The 21246-nt window shown below is 40.0% G+C and overlaps 1 protein-coding gene across 1 annotated transcript in view; it reads right to left on the bottom strand.

Moving 5' to 3' along the window:
* Nucleotides 1-21246, bottom strand: part of LOC109956341 (pleckstrin homology domain-containing family A member 7-like) — a 108926-nt gene that overhangs the window by 41397 nt on the left and 46283 nt on the right. Inside the window, exon 4 of the mRNA XM_020593361.1 lies at nucleotides 6837-6920. Coding sequence (XP_020449017.1) covers nucleotides 6837-6920 — 84 coding nt within the window. The remainder of the gene's footprint in view (nucleotides 1-6836; nucleotides 6921-21246) is intronic.

Below are 21246 nucleotides of genomic sequence, written 5' to 3'. Positions count from 1 at the left end.
CTTGTTATGTCTGTGGTGGAAAAGGGAGCCATGTTGTGAACAAAGAGGCCACGATTCAGATTTAATCACACAGTATAGTAATTGTCTGAAGGATTTTGACACTTTACCACAAGATGTTGCCTGTGTTTTAACGATACTTCTTGTAAGAAAAAAAGAAAATACAATAAAACACTTAAAAATACCCACAACCACAAACCAGACACAAACAGCTGCTACAAAATCTGTCAAAAATCAACTGTGCTTGCAGCCCACGCAGGCACAGATGACATTTAAATACAGCCGGACTATCACTGGTAAGCTTGCATTCGTCAGCCCCAGAACATTCAGAAACGGTACAATAAATGATCTGAGAGGAAAACATGGGTAGCTTATCTGCACACAAATAGTGGAGATCATTATTTCAGCACTGACACATTGTTAAACCCAATTTCCATTGTCAGGACAAACTGCCAGGAGTGCACCTTTGTTCTAAGTATGTTGGTAAGGACATCCCACGTCCCCAGTTCAAAAGAATACTACATGCAATAGCAGAAATCCACCTTCTGCATCTCCATTTTCCATTTTAAATTCCGTTTCCCTGACAATTCTGCCCTGGCAAATCATTCATTGAGATCTTCCTTCATGATGTTGATGGGGAGAAATCGTCTTATGCCACATGCCTGTAACTTTGCACAGTCTTGAATTGGTGATTTCCATGTTGTCTGCTGTGCCTGTCATTGTTTTATCATTTTAAAGGTTTTAAAACTTGGAATGAAAGTCATTGCCAGTTAATTTGAGGGTCACAGCTGTAAAAGGAAAAGTTCAGTATTTTTAAGATGACAGCAAAAAAAATGGCATCAGTCTCATGTCAGTGTGTTAAATATGGAGATGGAGTTGGGTTTCGTCTAGCTTAGCATACAGACTGCTGGTACAGTGGCATCTACAAAAACCTGTGCACACTGCCAGTATCTGGCAACTTTGCTATAGTTATAGAAAATCTGCAGGACTGTCTGAAACACAAGGTGGATGAATAAACTTACAGTAAAGCAGAATTACTAATAAACTTTAGAACTGTTTGTAGGCACTTTAAAAATATGGCTACCAGTTTCTACTTCTAGTCTTCATGCTAAGGCGGGTTCAAGACGTCCTGATTCCCCCACTGTGCCCAAAGATGACAGTGCAGTCGTGCAACTTTCGCCACAAGGGGGATCTCACATACAGTCAACAGCCTTTCCAACACTCACAATGAAAAACCCTTAAAAAAAAAAAGAAAGGATCTGGATCAGCACCAAAATCTAATGAACTGTTCTGTGGGCCATACCCTACCTCTCCAAAAAATGTAATCAAAATCCATTTATTACTTTGTGAGTTATGCTGTGAACAATCCAACAAACAAATGCCAGTAAAAATATTAATATTACTCCGCCTTGAAGGTAATGAGCTTTTGGACAAACTGAAAAAGGACAGAGGGGAATGACATGGAAGGAGAGTTGATCAAAACAAATAAGAAAGACATGCCAAGTGACAGCCTGGAGTTCTGTTAATTTCCATTTATACACCAAAACTAAGCAATTGTTTGACCTGAGAATGACATATACAGTTAATCTGCCAGAAAAAACTATAAAAAGTTAAACCAGTTCATAAGTTCAAGCACTAAAATGGGAGTGTTTACAAAAGCACACAGTACCTTGAATAGATGAAACAAGAGATTTATATTATGCTGTGCATCAGTTTGAGGATAAAATTAACAAGTCAAAGTAATGTTTTTTATTAAGAAAAATAAAGAAAGCTATTATGGAAAACATAACTTTTAAATTCTGCAAAATTTACAGGTTTTGCATGACCTTAGAGCTGATGACAAGAAGAAAACCAGATTGATACGGTACAAAAAGACACAGACACACTTCAGATTCAGACAGATACCGAGACCCAAACAGCAGCAGCCAAGGAAGTTATTCCATCTCTCCTGCCGCCAAAAGGAGCTGTAAAGTCCTGACACTTCAGCCACTTTAATCCGTGATAACCCCTAGTAAGCAGGCACGCTGATGCCAGCCTCCACACACACATACACACACACACACACAGCACTGATAATGCTCTCAGATGGAGTTTCAATTTTGCCTTGATGGCACGTAAGTTTATGCCTTCGTCAAATTTGACTTAAATTGAAAAAGAGGCTGGTGCAGGCTGGAGCTGAAGGTGATAGATATATATACCAGAACACGAGCTCCAGTGCACTCCACAACTTGCGTGCCAGTATGTGGCGTCGACAGGTTGGCAGTAAGTTAAATATTAGCTCCAACTAAGACGCTCAGGGGACAAGAGAAAAAGTACGTGTATCTGTGAAGCGGGCTTACTCAGTTCTGCAAGAACTCCATCATTGCATGAACAGAAAAGTTTATAAAAGAGCTCTGGCCTCTGTGAAAACGTCATGTGGTTCACACAGCCTCAAAGTCTTAAATAGCAGTGCAGTCTTTTAAATAGCACCCGGGGCAACAGCTGAAATCCTTGTATTGTTTACACTGGTAATTGGATAATTAGGGTTCACAGCCAACAGAAGGTGGCTATATAATACTAGCCTCCTATTCACATCAAAGGTAATTACACAATCTTTAATTGGTATATTGTAAGTGTATGAGAGGAATTCCTTGAGTATTTACAGTACAACCAAACATAAAACTAACATCACTCCACCATTACACAAGATGATGACTGCATCAGAAAGTGGAAAAGATTTTTTTTAAATGGGAAATTAAAAGTAATAAACTAAAACCCACTAGCAAATATACACAAGGTCATTGAATTTAAAGTTTATTGATACTGATGCCTTAGGATTAAAGAACTAGCCTCTAGCAGCCCCAGTTTAATTTAGTCAATAAAAGCCCCAAATATTCTAGACACTGACTTAAATCATCCGTTATAGCTGTTATTTATAAAATATTAAAAATTGTGATGTGACTGGCACAGAGAGCACACAGCCTGTTGGCATTAGCAGAGCTCAGGTTGTTCTTTAAAGGAAGGATTTATGAACCAACCTCAATGGCAACCACTCGGAGGGTTTCAGGAAATATCCAAATTCATTTTGTCCTAGATTTGTCTCAGCCTTTGTTGTAAGGCATTATCTGCCATGTTCAAGATGATGAGTGACTTATAAGTCACTTTTTTGTTCATGTCATACACCAACATGCTGCGCTTTAACTACATTATAAACGTAGCTTTATAAGTACTCCACAAGTGCGGTCAAAGTGCAATTCAAGGTTGTTGTTTTTTTTAAGTCTACAGTTCTTGTCTTAGTGAAGATAAAAATGCCTCAACTAGTTGCACAACATTTATTTCCAAGTACCTTTTGCAGGAAATGATCTTAAGATTCCGTTTACACTTAAAACAAGAGGGTTTTAGAAATAAGGCTCAAGTGCACTTGTGATCACTATCCTAAACTAGTAGAAAAGTTTAATTATGAAAACATGAAGGTTTAAATATGTAACCCAAGACAATTGGTTGTACAAGTTCATTAAAAATCTTCATGTTCATGGAGGATTAGTTTAAATCTTTTATTTTCTTTTGAAACGTCTTTCTGGAAGCTTCTTCAGTCAGTATTTACACATGGACCTACCTCTGGTGACGTTTTTACTGCGATTATGAAGTCGGTACTTCAACTGATGTACTCACTAAGTACATATTTAAACCATTTTGACATTCCTATCACAATTCTGTGCAGAATTCATCATCTCTTTTCATAACCACACACAGACAAATAAACAAATGGGTGTCTGGTGTGCCAATAGATTATCATAGGGGCTTGGACAGGACTGCTTCACACCTACACAGCTGCTAATAAGATGGATCCATCAAAGACAAATGTAACCTGAATGGAGAGATGAAAGAAAAAGGGGGAGATGTGTGTATATATATATATATATATAAAATGAATAAGGGTGGGGATAAAGAAGGTGAGCAAATGACAAAGAAGGAAGAGAGAATGGAAGAATAATGTAGAGAGAAAGTGCAGAAGTACAGGAAAACAAATAAGACACAGAACAGAGACGTCCATCAGACTGGGAGAGCTGTGACCAACCACTGCAGGATATGAAAGACATGACAACACAGGGAGGCGAGTATCTGTGGTCAACAGCAGACAGGAGATGCTGACAGAACTGCACTGCCTGCCCACATGCGGAAAAAAAAATCTCCACTGAGAGATTCTCAGTGTTAGAAAAAAGGAACTGCCAGCACTGCTTCTCTGGCAGCCAGAGAGTTTGTAGTTTGCCACAAAATAAGGAATAATTACATCTGAGAATCCACATACGCATTGATTACAATTTATTTCCATAAGTTAGTTTTTTTTATGATCAGTCTTTAAAGTCTGCATCTGCAGACCCGTCTGCATTCATTCTACATTACTGATGTCTGCCAAGTAACATGCACATCAGAATGATAATTGAGATTCATAGTTACAGTGTGTAAAAGATAAAGACACAGATGCAGGAATAAAGAGGGGAGAGAGATGAGCAGTGAAAAGATGGAAAAGAAGAAGCAAAACATGAGATAAAAAAAAACAAAGAATCAAACCAGCAGATTTCTGACAAAATGACTGGAACAGAAAATATAAAGAATGGAAAAGGCAGGAAAAGGAAAATGGCAGAAAAATCAACTAGGTGGGATGGTCAGAAATGGAGAGAACAGGAAATGAAAACAATGAGATGGTCGCTAGACCTGGAGCCTCTGCAGTGAGATGTCATTATATTTTAATGTGTTTCTTTATTAGATTAGCAGTGACAAAAGCTCCATCAATTGTGCTTCACTGAATTTGTGACTAAAAATGACTCAGATTTGTTCAGGAAGAACTAAACCAGCTGATGGAACGCTGCAGTCCACCTGCACGTATCTCACAAACATTAAAATAAAAGTCAGAAAACTGCTACCATAGCATTTATGAGTGGACCTATACTAACCAAACATACTGTATGTGATGAATGTTTCTTCCTAATTGTTCACCGAGTGCAAAAAGCCTTCACCAATGATGTCTGAGTGCGGGGAAGGAAAGGAGAAACATATTTCAATGCTTTCCACCACACTGGAAACGGCTCTCTTTAGGAAATATGGTACTCAATGCACTGTAAGTAGCTGTAGCTATAAAACTAAGTCTCCTAACACAATGAAAACATTTCAGTCTAAATATTCCACAATGTTATAGTGAAGAGCTTGTTTTCAAAAAACCTATGTAGCAATAATGTGTCAATAATTCATGCAAACAAATGTGTAACTGCAGTCCAAACTCCAGAGCTGATGAATAAAAACACCAAAAGGTGAAAGTGCAGTGCTCCTAAGAGCATAAGGATCACAACTTTTCAATAAACAGTGATGTGATCAAGGCACATGTTAATCAATATGAATGATGAAGACTTATTTATTAACTCTGAAGAGCACTCAATACCTCGACTACCAAGCGAAGAGTTTTGTATTTAGTCAAATTAGAAATGCATGTCGTCTGAAGCTCTGAGTGAAAGATTCGGCCTTCGCTAGAAAGCAACAATCTCAGGCTCCTCAGCTCCAGGTGAAAGCTTGAGCTTCACTGTCTGCACCTCAGGAGCTGTGGGGTCAGAGGTGAAACGATGTAGTAAAAGCTGAAGGAGAGAGTCACATGAAAACGGCTAAAGTAGACCAAATAACTGAAAACATGGGAACACTGTCAAACACATCATTGCATTTTGAAAATAAAAATTAAATTAAAATTAATTTCCCACTTAGATCAGGGACTCAGACTGAAGCAGTTAACACAATAAACACCCTTTGAGTTTAGGATTAAAGGAAAAGTCCAACATTTATTTGCTTTTTTTGCTGCCAGATATATGAAAAAATCTGTAACACTTGTTCACTAAATATGAAGCTTGATGAACTCAAACCCAGCAGGGCTCCTAGATTTGGGAAGCAGTCAGCTGGTCTAACCCCGAGTCAGAACCAAATAGGGTGGAGATGCACAAACAGACGGAGCCAATCCTGTGTGACCATATCACTCTCCCTCTCATTTTTACAGTATGTTTCCAGCACCATGTGTTTTTTTCCCTTGTTTAGGCGCTATAGGTAAGTCTGCTATTGTAGCTGAAGGCCTGTGACACACCAAGCCGATGGCTGGCCTTGGGCCACCCTCAGACCGTTGGTAAGCATCTGTCGCCCTCATTTGCATGGTTTGTCCCACAACAGTGGCACTAGGTCAGACCTTGTTGGTGGCTTTTCAGGCAATTTGGCATGTTGAATCCACAGTGGACCTTGTCGGCGAAGGAGAACGCTCTGACTGGCTGTTCAGCCTAGCGAGGCGGTTCGGGAAAACCCCTTCAGCCTGTTGCTGTGGTAACCATAATTTCACCCATTTAGTGAATTTTTAAAAAAAGATGTAAACTCCAAACTCATCAAACTGTGTAATGGAAAAAATTAAAATCGTATGTAATTAAAAGTACATTTAGCTGCACTCTAATGGTCCCAACAGGAAGAGAGCACCTCATTTCACTGACTCCTGCTACAGGGTATTGAGATGTTCTCAAAAACACTGTCAAATAGAAGATGTACCAGGCGACTAACAAACCTTTAAACAGCCATCGCCACAAGGGATTTTTTTTTAATTACTTACTTTTTTCCTAATTTTAATCACATTAAAGACAGTGGTAAAACAAATAGCTCACAGATTATCTTTCATCCTATAGATGACAAAAACATTTTATGCAGTTTTAGTGTTTATATTTAGTGTGCATATGACAAAACAGCTGGAAAAAGTCCACACAGCCTGAAGCATATGAAAACAACATTTTTTATTTCAGCAGCTAAGCTATTTTTGAAGAGAAGCAACAAGCTCGGTCACTCACTGTTCTTGCAGGATAAAATCCATGCTCTCTGGAGAAATCTGTCCGGTCACAGGATGGCGAAATGTTGTGGTTCTCTGGTTATGGCTGAGGGAACAGAGGGAGGAGAGAGAGGACACAAAGTTAGCCATCTCTGTATTCCAGCATACAACAGCCCATCATTCCAGAATAGCAGTTCAGAGGCACTGCCCAGTCTCTCCACTCTGATGGGCCTTTGTCCCCGACTTTCCCAGCCTTGTGTAGAACATGAGGGATATGCTTGCAGGACCACCGCCTATTTAACCCTCCCAACCCATCCTCAACAGTGTGTGTGGATTAAAGTGATGGGCTCGGCACAAAATTTTGGACAACACAAAGAACTCAGTTTGTCACATGAAGCTGGCTACACCTACAAATTCATCAGCCACAGACACTCTCCCATCAGCTCATACTGATGCTTGATACGGGATGATGACTTTTTCTCCATTAGATTTGATGCACGATATGGTGTGTACATTGAATTTTGATATATTGGCCTGTGCCTGGATACAGTGTTTGCTCTTGTCAGGTGAGCTACTTCTACCACTACTCCCAGGACTATACTGCTAATAACAATAATATTGACATACAGTAAATGTTAGAAAATGGTGGACATTTATTAGCTACTAAAACATTTGGCCATGAGTGGAATTCAATTTTAAACTTTATCTATCTTTAAGAATATGCATTTTCACAAGATAAATGAAGCCCACATTTAGTACAGATGCTTGAAAAGGAGCTGCAGCTCAACGATTCTGCAATGGATTCAAAATCCAATCAGTCATTCGCTGCATGACTGTAATGTTAATATGATAATCTTCATGGAAAAGACAGAAAACAAGGTTTACACTAACAACATGAAACCTCTCTCGGTATTCACAGAAATGATTTAATGACTCACTGACTGAACTGGTTGTCTTAATATTTGTTTCTGCTGTGATTTGGACGAGGGTGGCCTTTTCTCCTACTCCTGGCTGTGCAGTGTCAACATCCTCTATGGCTGCAGGCTGTGTTAGGTTGTAAGGCTCTTAAAAAAATAAAATAAAAAAAATAAACACAGACAAGGACATCCAGTACATACTGTCAGTAATTTATAGGCTTCATAAACCCAGACAAATCATTTAGAGAGGGCACATTAACACATGATTGTTTGACAGTTGGCCATAAAAATCCCTACAGAGTGAAATACCACAGAAGGGTGGGGATGATTCAGAGCATGAAGAACCTTTTCATCCAATAAACAAGGGAGGGGGGCCACACAGTGCTGTAGATGTGCTAGTCAAGGTGCCAGAGGTTTGTGTCTTGCAGGACAAAAACACCCAGTGATCTTGATAGTAGCATACGCTCACTGGTTCAACATAACAAGGAGCCCTGCAACCAAGAGGCTCTAAGTAATTATAATTGTCTGAACAGGCTGGAATTACAATCGATCACTTCTAGCATGAAAAAGAAAGCCGATTGTCCCGACAGGCCTCTGAGCCATGAGTTATGACTGAGACACTCTCCTCACAGAGCAGAGACAAATTCAACCGCAGATGCTAAATGGCAGCGGTCGTGTGTCAGCGCTGTTTTACAGCTAAACAAACACCAGGTGGATGTAGGCGATGTCATACATGTTGCATTATGGTGACAGAGCCACAGGAAGTGGTTACAACCTGTTTACGACTGTAAAAGGCAGAGTTAAAAACACACAGGTAAAACACACCTTACAAACCAAACCTTTTTAACCCAACCCCGGGCACCTGCGCGACATAAAATACACAAATACTTAATATCTCACAAACACATATACCATAATCCTGTTAAAAAAATTCACACATTTTCTACTATTACGGTTATTGTATCTTTTTCTTGTCTAAAAAAAAAAAGAAGTTATTTTTAAAACCTAAAAAACAAAAAGAAATCATGTAAAAAAAAATAGAAAAATTAAATAGAAATCTGTGTCTACAAAATTTAGGTTTGCTGGTACATTTTTAAAAAGGATGAATATGCATGGAAGAGGTTTTTGGTATATCATGTAAATGCATTATATTTTTTTAAATATTTACATGTACATAAATGGGGACACATTAGTAAACAATTATTGTAACAAGGTAATTACATCTTTTACATCATTAAATGAATGGATTATGTTAATGTGACTCCATGCCACTAAAAGCAGTGCTCTTCAGTGAGGCACTTCTTGTACTCTGCTCCAGAGGACTTGCATCTACCAAGTGTGAATGTGTGAAGCTACGCTTAAACACCTCTGTATTCAAATGAAACATAAAAATAAAATAATGTGAAGCAAATCAACACATGATGCAGTGTTTAAAAAAAAGTTAATTTTGTTGCGATGACAGCCATACAACATCACTCATTCACACACCAGTAAGAACTGATAGTTGCACTGAGAATTCATAGTGATCTCATGAAATTAAAAGAAGTATATTAAAACTACCGATCCCTTTGCCTCTCTTTCTGTTAAACGGTATTCATGATTGAGGACACGGTCACCTCAAAACCTCTCTCCAACCCAGCAATATATTCAGATTTCCATCATGCGCATCCACACAAAGGCTCATTTATCACAATGCTGATATGTGAAGCTGTTCCCCTGGGAAACTGATAAATCCGTGTCTGATTGCTCACAGACTATAAACAGGAACAGTGTGTCTGTGTCCTGGGAGGTTATTTATCAGCGGCTATTTCATTCTGCTGCCAGGTTCAAAATAGTACAAGATATAATAGACACGATAGTGTCATTTCAGAGGAGCAGAGATGACCTGAACCGTAAAAGAAAAACACTGAAAGTAGTGCTAAAAGCTTCATATAGTACCCTTTTAACAATCACCTCTAACACTGGTAATAAAAGACCTGCTCACAATCTACCCAACATCTCTAGGTCCATTTGCCATTTGGTGATATTTTTAATACATATCTTTCTTATTCACAGAGAAATGTGTCTAGTACAGCTTGAGTAGAGTTGGATAACATAGGGATATATTTGCTTAGGATTTGCGGCTCGTGTTTTTGCACTAAACGGTGAAACTGCGCGTTCATATTATCGACGGCAAAAACGATGGACAAGCTAAGAGCTGCCAGAAGGGAAGCCACCATGGATCAATCGCCCCCTGGTGGCTGGACATAAATCCCGCCTCCTCCACATTAGTGGAGCCAAGCTAAAAATACAAATCCGATAAATTTTTCCCAGAGGCAATTTCCGTGGTTGTTAGTAGATATTATCACGCAAATGTGAAAGTTCTAAAAGAAGATATATGACTAGTGCTTTGATGCCAGGTTATTCTTGCCCAAAAAGCCAAACAAGCTCTCCTGACAAAACGGCTCATTAATCTAGAAAAAGGCAAAGATCCAAAGACAACTCTCCCTTTCATTTCAGTTTATAGCTTTATTGTGTGATTTGGTGGCCTTCTGTTGATCCATTCATCAGAACAGCTCCCCTGCAGTAAGGCAGGTTTTGTTTCTCACTCATAGACAATCATATAGTCAGGGAATTAAATTCCCTAATTTAATTCTTCCTCTGAAAAGACCATCTTGACCAGTAATTATGCTCTGAGCCGATGCGTTTTACCTTTTTGCCCATATGCATCATCTATTTATGAAGGGCGGATGGTAAGCCTTCAGTTACATAAACGTGGGGTTATCCAGCTCCCAACCAGTTCTCATGCAAACATACATGCTCATAAATTCCACACATGATCTCTCACACTGACATACAGCGCGCACACTGCACCTGCTGCGTCATATGACTCGGGTGTTATCCTGTTTCTCCAGGAACTCCGGCTACTTTACTCCTGTTTGCCCCTCTAGTTATAGTAGGACCAAGCAGGGCTGAAATGATCACTCAATTAGTCAAAGAGCTGAAAGTGATTCAACAATAAATTTGATAAGTGATTAAAAGTTTAAGTCAAGGAAACGTGCTAGTTCAGGTTTTTCACATACGACCGCAGCAGTTTATAGATGATGCTTTTGGGTCAGGGGAATTGTGGCGGCTATTACCTGACATTTTATAGGCTATAAAATGCCCAGTTAATAAGAAAAACTAATCAATCATAATAAATAGCTAATAATCACAAGTCTAAAACCAAACTACAGCCTGTGTGAACCTGTGCCAGTACCTGTAACATCAGACATCTTACAGTCACCGAGACTGTTGCTAATGCACAGTATCATGATTGACTTGCTTCGTTAATTTTTTAACATTCAGTCATTGATCTCTCTGATCACCTGCTGATAATCTGATTACTGAAATGAACAATGATTTTTGTGTGGGGAAAGAACAAAAACTTGACATTTATCAAGTAGTTTTTAGTAGTTGTGCACCTACACTACAAGTAAGGATTTCATTGTACAGCGAAACACGTTTCCTAACTGTGCATATGACAAATAAACAATTTGACCTTTGACCTACACAGATAGTGAGGGAAAAGAAAGATTTGTTTCCAAAAACAAAAACATTCCTTTGTCTGCCTGGTTTACTGCCTGTATATACTGTTTATTTTGTTATACTACACAGCCTTATGTTAGTTTATTGTTTACTTGGCCCCTGCTGTTGCCTTGCATGGGGATATGTACATGCACATTGAGAGCTGCTGTACCAGAGTCAAATTCCTCGTGTCCAACACACCTGGCCATTAAAGCTGATTCTGAAAAGTACATACTGTACAAAATGTTCACAGACTAAAAAGGATCAGGACACAAAAAAACCTCATACTACCTGCTGTATAAAGTACCACAGATACACAGAAGATGGTTTGATACTCGAGCTGTAATGAAACTGAACATCTTTGAGTTTTGGACTGTTGAGCTATTATTAACAAAAAATAATCGTCACATGACCCAGTGGTGAAAGAAATGGTAACTTGCAACCCAACGTGATGCCACTGCTCATTCTTTAGAATGAGATATAGGGTACAAACCTGAAACTGAGTGGGAAAGCAGTTTAAGTTGATTGGTTTATGCTATAAAACAATCCACCTGATTGCATTATGTATGGCCCAGTATAAGAGGCTGACTGAGGCGATTCTAACGCCTCTGCTAAGACTAAAGTTAATCTGGTAATGATTTACAGAAGTCAAAATGACAATTTGTATTTTCCTGTTATTGATGACGGACTGATCGATGTATCACGCCTCCATCTGACTGACGTTTCAAAAAGCAGAGATGTTGTTTTGATTGCAGCACCGATAAATAGCAGGAATTTACCTTTGTATTGTTTGCCATTGCACGCCCTGCCTGTGTGTGGCAGACAGAGCGTGTCTAAATGATCAGGTGAGTGGGTGTTCACTCAGTCAAAGGTCATGTCTATTTAAAGGCTTTTTCCAGATGAAATGGGTTAGAAGCGTAGCGAGGGAGGGTGGTTCGGAGTGCTACCGGTGCAGTATGGGGAAACACAGCAAGGTCATTCCCATTTATAGCACACTACATGCTTAACAATGTGCGTGGGTGTGTCAGTGTGAGTATGAGGAAGAGAGAGAGAGAGAGAGACAGAGAGAGCACAATGATGCTTGCATTTACAGTATGTGTGGGTGGGAGTGCAAGAGAAAAAGTCAAACTGCTGTGTGTGTGTATGTATCTTAGACAAGTAATCAGTAATAACAGTAAAAATGACATTTTCTTTAGAGGAGCAAAAATCACAGCTCTGGTAGAAAAACAATTGCTAACTCTAAATGCAGTGGCCACGCTGTGGCTACATGTGCCCTTTTCTGTTCAGCTCTGAAAAGCAGAGGAACAAATGCAAACTTTGATTGCAAAAATTACAATGTAATGAAAACTAACTTCTCTCCTCTTGTCTAAATGACCAGCACCTGCAGACCGACTGCCCTGCGATGCTTTTGGAGACTCCACAAATGTTGCTCTTTGTAAAGGACGCCATTAAAAATCAGTTATAGAATCCATAGAGCAAAATTACTTCCTTCTAGTAATTTCATAATAAACTCACATCTTCACACAGAGGAATGGGTGAACACACACACACACACACGCAGATCGTGCTGCCAAGAACTAAATGGCACTTTGGTTCATGGCCTAATGTTTAAATAAACATAACCTAATTGAGTTGCACAATGTCACAGCTGCAAAGCGGGTCCTGATTTGGCCGCAGCACAGAAGTAGGTTAAAACGGTGACTGTTCAATTTGGCCAGCCTGTAGAGTGGGCCACTGGCACCGCAGCTCCGATCATTTAACAGCCACTGAAAGTCCAAACACCTTCCTGGTGATGCTTTTAGCCTCCAGCCTTCTCTCACAAACCCCACAAACTTTAAGCCAGAAGTACTTCAAATCACAACCTTAACCTCTTAGCGCTGAAAGACATTTTCTGGTTACAGCTACACAGAATTTGAGATTTTGTTTCACTCAAATTCAGAGCAATATAAAGCTACATTTAGACAGAATACGTAAGCAGTTTTAGGATAAACAGTAGAGTGAGCTCTAGTCATGTGAACATCTTTCATGATTTGTGACAATTAATGATTCATCATTTAATCTATAAAGAAGAAGCAACTGTAATGGAAACAATCAGCAAAATACTACTTTTTTTTTTACTAAAACAAAGAGAACAAAACAAAATGTTTTAAGATCATGGACTTTAATGCAGGTATACAGTATATATTAATATATTAGATAAAACTGTAGTGCACCAGCCCATGTAAATTAGACAACACAATATTAAACTTACGTTTGTACACATGATAGTGTGGGAGAATTAAAAACAGATCTAAAACCTGTGCAATTCCATAAAACCTAATAGGATGCTCAGGGAAATGCACCATCTATCACAGACAAATATAATGATCTCAGTTTAATTTAAACTCAAGTCATATTTCTGCATCTTAAAGAGCAACAAAACAAGTGAAATGTGATGGACTGTCTTGGATTTGTCTCTTCACTACCCTGTTCTCCAACATATGACCCACAAAATTATTTAAACTTGGAGCTAAACAGCAACAGTCCAAGCAACATCTGTGCGACTCTGTGTGCTGTTCAGATGGTGGCTGGCAGCAATGACAGCGCAGTGCTGCTGCTGCAACGTTGGGGCCACCTTCACCTTGCTCCACTGGCACCGCACAGATGAAAAAGGTGCCAGAAGCTTCGTCAGAAAAATGAAAAGCGGGAAACAGAAAAGCACAAAATATTTCCTCTTTTTTTTTTATCTGTGTACACTCTGACTGTTGTGGCTTCATTACCTTTGCTCCGCTCCATGTTAATGTGGGCAAATGCTGTGTGTACTAGTGTACTGTGCACACTCTTCCTGCCTGAGGAGGGATGCAAGCATCACCAGCATGCTAGCTCGGATGGCCAGGGGGTAAAGAGATGGTATACAATCTGACTACAAACATACAGTCATACACACGCGCACACCCACACCCTTGTGCACACACATACATTCAGCCGCCCTGCTGAATTCCTAGCAGGCTGCTGCCGCCTGTAGATTCCTTAACTGGCCCAGTGAATATGAAGCAGTGACACATTTGGTTCAGCTCCATGCTGCAGCCACTGTCACTTGTTCAAGTTTCACAACCATCCAAAACCATGTCTACCACCCACCCACACATCCAGCACACATACAGTCTTATGCAAAAGTTTAGGCACCCCTTGATAAATAACAGATTTTGGTGATTTTTGATTTTAACAGATGTTAACACAGTTTCTCTTGGAAATGGAAAAAATACACAATATTTTCAGCAAACAGTGATGCATAGTTACTTCTTATGCCATAAATTGAACAAAAATAAAAAATAAAAACATTATTATGGCATGGTGCAAAAGTTTGGGCACCCTAAGAGTTCCAGAGTCTCAAAGTCTCTCACAAGGTTTCAGACCTTAATCAGCTCGGTAGATCTGATGCACAGCAACAGCTGTCATTGGTAAATGCCAATTTCAAAGCTGTACAAATACCTTGACTCTTCAAACCTTGTGCACACACTTGCGGACACCCAGCAACCATGGGTTCCTCTAAGCAGCTGTGTAAGACCCTGAAAATGAAAGTTATTGATGCCCACAATGCAGGAGAAGGCTACAAGAAGATAGCAAAGCGTTGTCAGCTTGCAGTTTCCACAGTAAGAAATGTAATTAAGAGATGGCAGATCAGGGGAACTGGGGAGGTCAAGATGAGATCTGGAAGACCAAGAAAACTCTCGGACAGAACTGCTCGTATGCTGGTCAGAAAGACAAATCAAAACCCACATTTGACTGCAAAAAACCTGCAGGAAGATTTAGCAGACTCAGGAGTGGTGGTGCACCGTTCCACTGTGCAGCGATGCTTGCACAGACAAGGCCTTCATGGAAGAGTCAGCAGAAGAAAACCTTATCTGCGTCCCCATCATAAAATCCAACATCTGAAGTATGCAACAGGACATCTACAGAAGCCCGATGCGTTTTGGAAACAAGTGCTGTGGACTGATGAAGTTAAAATAGAACTCTTTGGACACAATCAGCAAAGGCATGTTTGGAGAAAAAAAGGAGCAGCATTTCATGAAAAGAACACCTTGCCAACTATTAAGCATGGGGGTGGATCTATCATGCTCTGGGGTTGTGTTGCAGCCAGTGGCACAGGAAACATTGCACGGGTGGAGGGAAGAATGGATTCCACTAAATACCAGCAAATTCTGGAAGCAAACATCACACCATCTGTAAAAAAGCTGAAGCTGAAAAGAGGATGGCTTCTACAACAGGACAATGATCCTAAACATACCTCGAAATCCACTATGGAATACCTCAAGAGACGCAGGCTGAAGGTTTTGGAATGGCCATCACAGTCCCCTGATTTAAACATCATTGAAAATTTGTGGGTAGATCTTAAAAGAGCTGTGCATGCAAGACGACCAAAGAATATTACAGAACTAGAAGCCTTTTGCAAGGAAGAATGGGAGAAGATCCCAAGTACAAGAATTGAAAGACTTTTAGCTGGCTATGAAAAGCGTTTGCAAGCTGTGATATCTGCCAGAGGAGGTGTTACTAAGTACTGATTGTGTAGGGTGCCCAAACTTTTGCACCATGCCATAATAATGTTTTTATTTTTTATTTTTGTTCAATTTATGGCATAAGAAGTAACTATGCATCTATATATATAATTTAAAATGGCCTAAAAGTTCCCTTGCATACATTTAGTCATATCAGGACCCTGACAGCTGCAGACATTATTTGAGTGGGAATGTACTGGTCCTAGCGTCTGCAGCTAGGACTGTGTGTACTAGCTAAAAAAGAAAGATTACAGGATACACAGTTTAAAAGTTTACTTAATATACAGCTGGACAGCAGCAGTTAAACAGCGATAACACTACACTTTACAGCCATAAATCTCAGGCTTTGCCATAAAAATATGTTTTTAGTGCATTATGATGATCAATGAGATGCAGTATCAAGCAAAAACATTTTAGTCTGTTTTCATTTTTAATGAACTCAAAATAAGACTTTCCATAAATATTCATTAGGTGACTGATCCAAGCATAATGTTTTTTGGGTTCATGACATCTTTACACTGCAAATAAAAAATTACAAAAAGCTTAATCATGAAAACACTTCAGCTACAATTTATTTACACTGCAAACATTTCATTAAGTTTATGCTCCCGTATGTGTCTCATTACATCCTTGCAAGATGTTGTTTCATATAAGTCCTGGAATATAAAGAAAATAAGCTGTAAATGACTAAAAATCATCAGGTCCATAGAACTCTTCCCAGCTGAAGGCCGTGTATCTCCAACATCCACCAACAAATGCTGCCTATTCATCCCTTTTTCATAAAGCTTCACAATAATCATTATCATTCAGTGATAACAAAGTTAAGCCAGGACGGGCAAACCTTAATACAGAATGCTATTGTTTAAATTTTAAAACTGACAGTGATGCTGTCAGAAAACATTATACCACCCCCCTCCGTCTCTAAACCAACAGCCAAAGTCAAAGTGGCAGGAAAAAAAAGCACTCAGCCTCCACAGCTCTCACTCGTGTTTAGTTGTAGCACTTGTCTCCAAACAAACACTTCAGCAATGCAACGCTTTCTGTGTTGACAGTCCACAGAAGGTAAAGGCTTCACAGCCGCTGAAGAGCACCCCTTCACCACAAATGCAACTCTAATGCATCATATGGAGTCACAATTAGCAATGGCACTATATGAAGGCTGATGCATACTTTGTAGTGCCGCAATGCTGAAATGCTATCAATGTTTGTCCAAGTGATTTACTGCACATTAAACCTGTTGTCTATGTGAATTCATTTTCTACCAGGCGTTGCAGCATCCAGTGCACTTTACTAAGCAGTAGACCACATTGTTCTTTAGTTGGCAGGGTTTGAAATAATCCTCACCGACTGGTTTGAAAGAGCTAATAAATACGTGAAAACAATGTTTTTATTTGCCCAAAAACAGATCTGAAAAATGATCTATATTTATTATTAAAAGCCTGTCAACCTGCAACGGGTGAACAACCCTGGAGCAACTAGAGCTCATTACTTTGTGTAAGAAATGTTAACAAGCCAGTTTAATTTTCAACACACGGTTGCAGGTGACTGGTGCAGGAAGACATTTAAAATTCAAACTACCAGCGCATCAAGGCAGCCCTGATGGTTTTCACTTTATTTACTGCAGCTCTCAGGTGTTTTGTTCCAGCTACAAAGTTATAAATAAATATATCATAAATTAATTTTCACATATCAGCAAGATATCAGTTTAAGTCTCAGTCAAATTCAGTTTTGCTTATATCAGCGTTTTTCTCCAACTGAATCTCATTTCACAAAAGCTGCGTGAGATGATCAGTGTTTTCAAACTGAACAGATGTGATCACTATTGTCCTCTGCACTGAATGAGGGCTCTCATTTTTGTCCCTGTAGAAATGTGGCTGCAGTAAACAATCAAATTTTCAGCCACACTAATGGTGTGGCTGAATCAATGACTGCACAGTCCAGCACTTGAAATAGCTCAGCAACTGTTGGATGGATTGCTGCGACATTTAGACCAGGCATGTGTGGTCCCCAGAGGAAGGATCCTATTGGCTTTTGCAACAACATGACATTCCCTCCAGAACCACCAGCAGGGTGCATTTCTAGTTTTGAGGGAAACAGCTGGTCAACTACTAGATGGACTGCCATTAAATCTGATACAGACATTCATGCCCCACTCGGGATGAATTGTACATAATAGCTTTTCATCTGGTAACATCATCAGGTGAAAATTTGCTCTGTACTGTGTGTACAGCTTCAGAACTGTCGCAGTGGCTGTAGACTCAGTCTTGTTACTTGCTGAAATGTGAGTCCTCATTTTTTAAAACATTGTGCATGACCGAGGTCTAGCACTGCTGCTTTATATCTCACTAAAACACACCAAGTTAACAATCAAACTGTGGCGGCAATACTAAAGCAGGATAGATGCCAGCAGGAGAACGCCTAAAATCACTGGTGGAAGAAGTCAAACTTTTGCATAAGACTGTATAAACACCCTCTAGCTTTTGATGTTGTCACACTCCACCTCTCGTGCATGCTCTCCCCATCACTATCACGGGGGGGGCTGTGGCTCAGGAGGTAGAGCGGGTCGTTTCCTAACCGGAGGATTAGCGGTTCGATTCCCGGCTTGTCCAGTCAACATGTCGAGGTGTCCTTGAGCAAGACACTAAACCCCCAGTTGCTCCCAGTGATGTCACCGGTGTGTGAATGCGTGAGTGCTTGGGAGTGCGAATGGGTGAATGGCCGAATAATGTGAAAGCACTTTGAGTGTGCTGTAAAAAGCATAGAAAGGCGCTATACAAGTATAAGACCATTTACTATTTCCTAACTCCCAGTTGGACTGAAAATGTTCAAAACTGCCCCATTATTTGATTAAATCAAGGTGCATAACAGTCTGCTGAGGGTTTGTCAGGTTAATTGGGGAAACTACACATATCTGAGTGTGAGCTGAATCCTCCCAATGAGGCTACTGGCACTGTAATAAGGGGTATTACACATCTCTCATCTCTTATTTTACACCTCAGCCAGTGAGGCTGATAATTAAATCTAATATAATACCCATAATGCAAGTCTTTTGTGCATTGAATGTGTTGGATACGATTCCTTCTCAGTGTCAGTTTTTCAGTTATATAAATCGTTGCTTTTTCAGCAGTTGCGCAAAGCTTTAGAGTTGGACCAGGTTATGCAAATGTAAGTTATTGGAAAAAGCTACAGTGCTTCAAATAAAGTTTTCCCCTATGTATATATAACGGGGTTCACTATACAACAAGGACCAAGAGGTGCATCTACGGCTTGCATAATGTAGCTTGCTCTTCAGATTATCACTGACTCATCCCCCACCCACCTAGCTCTCTTTTTCACACCCATTGTTTTTTTGTTCAGACAGCAAGTAAACATAAAGTGGTATTGCTCCACACCTGGTGTATGAGCTCAAGGCCCTAGGAGCGGGTGCATGAAATGTCATTTAGCTCATTACATCACAGTGCTGTTATGTTGTCAGGCAGCTCCCCCATCTCTGGTTTCTGTGTGACCCAGTAGAATAAAGAGCTAATCGAGCAGCACAGACAAGATGAGGTGAGGCTGACAGAGCTGGGACAGCTCCTCAACATTGCTGGCACACAGACAACAACACGGTGCCAGTAATAACTGAGGCAGACATCAGCATCACTGAAATCACTGGCATGGAGACCCTGCTGCCAAGGCCCCGATGGACATAAGCTCCTCATGCCCACCACCATTTCTACATCCTCCAAGATGGAAGAGGATACTGGTATATAAATGAGATACAGAGCCATGTGATATCTGTTGCCAATGAGCGAATAAACTCCAAGACTGCAGGTCCCATTGCAGCTCCACATTTTTAATCCTGCATTCAAAATGTTACTCAAGTATAAAAGTATTAGCATTGACATATACTTAAAGTACCAAAAGCAAAAGTACTTATTGTGAACATTAATTTATAGTAATGATGCTGCTGCTAAAGGTGGAGCTAATTTTAACTACCATATGGTCCTATATTTGAACTACTGTACTTTACATACCGCTGGGTAGCTTGTGAATTTGTTTGTTTGATTACTCTCATTCTAAAAAAAAAAATGTAGTGAAGTAGTATGAAATGTGTAGAATGATACAGAATGCATTTAGGACACTACAGTACATCTTCTGTATGTCTGCACTACCGTCACAAGGGCACATTCTTTGTACTTGGAAAACAAACACATTCTAGTAATCTGGCTCACTTGCATCAGCATTTCCTGATAGCTCTACAAAAATCACATCACTGCTTGTTCAACACTTGTCCACATTCAAATCAGCTGTGACGTTTTGGCCCCCTGCCTCAGTCAGCGGCTGACTGACTCTAATTATAGCCACACTTCACCCGGCTGAGGAGAAGAGTGCCTATTAAATGTCTTATTTCAGAGATAATGAAAATATTTTGCATTAGCATAAACAGGAATGGCAGTGGAACAGAGCGCTGTGATTGGGGAGAGCATGTAGAAGAGTGAATAATGCTTGGGCTCATTGCAAAAGTGCCTGCACTGACTAAAAACCTGCCTTTATAATGCAGCTTGTGCCTTCACACCAAATAGGATCCACTGTGAGCACACTGAGAAGCTGCCTGAGAAAGGGAGGACTTGGGAAGGCTATTTAGGGGGCGCAGGATTTGTTGCTAAAGAAGTGATTTTATGGATTTTCTAATTACAAATGAACTGCTTCCACATGAGTTAAACTTTCTCTTGGTATTTTGGAGACAAGCAGAGCATCAGTTGCTGTACAAGAGTGAAAAATGTGAGAATGTAGGATATAAGTGGAAGTTAACATAATCAGCATAGTAACAAGGCTGCTGGCTGCTGTTGCGCTGTGGCTGGGCTACGTGGGTGCAGGTCAACATCAAGAGATAAAGTGTAGGAAAAATGTGTCAGTGGTGTCGTATCTGTAACTCAAAAGCTTGTTCTGAGCCTCAGTGCTGAATTTCTGCCTGCAGTGCTCACGGTTAATAATATAATGTGATTCTTTATTGATCCCCACTGGCAAATTCTCTTTTTGTTTGGACACCTACAGAAGAGCTCTGCTGCAGTGGGTTTGTTGAAGGGCCATTTAGCTGTACAGTAAAATACTTGCAATAACAGTTAAGTATTCTAAAACTTGTCATGAACTGCTGTTCAACTTTTTGCTTCTTCACTACAGGTGAATCACATGTACCCCCAGAGACGTCTATAGTCATGGTGAAGCTACAATATGTAACGTTCTAAAATATATTTGCTGCAGAGATCTGCTCCAAAACTTGTCTTAATGTGAAGAGGTGCTGTCGAACCGTCCTGTGACCCAGACTCATTGGACAGCACTGGAAGCAGTGCAGAGATTCTAGCTTCTAAAATGTTTTGAAGAGGACTGGCCTCTCTGACCTGTCAGAGATTTTCAGTTCTTTCTGCCTGATCACTAGGTTTTGTTGCATTTC

The sequence above is a fragment of the Monopterus albus genome, unplaced genomic scaffold (assembly GCF_001952655.1).
Source record: "Monopterus albus unplaced genomic scaffold, M_albus_1.0 scaffold19.1, whole genome shotgun sequence".
Lineage (NCBI taxonomy): Eukaryota > Metazoa > Chordata > Actinopteri > Synbranchiformes > Synbranchidae > Monopterus > Monopterus albus.
The sequence above is the reverse complement of the archived record's forward strand: the minus strand, read 5'-3'. Positions and strand labels throughout refer to the sequence as shown.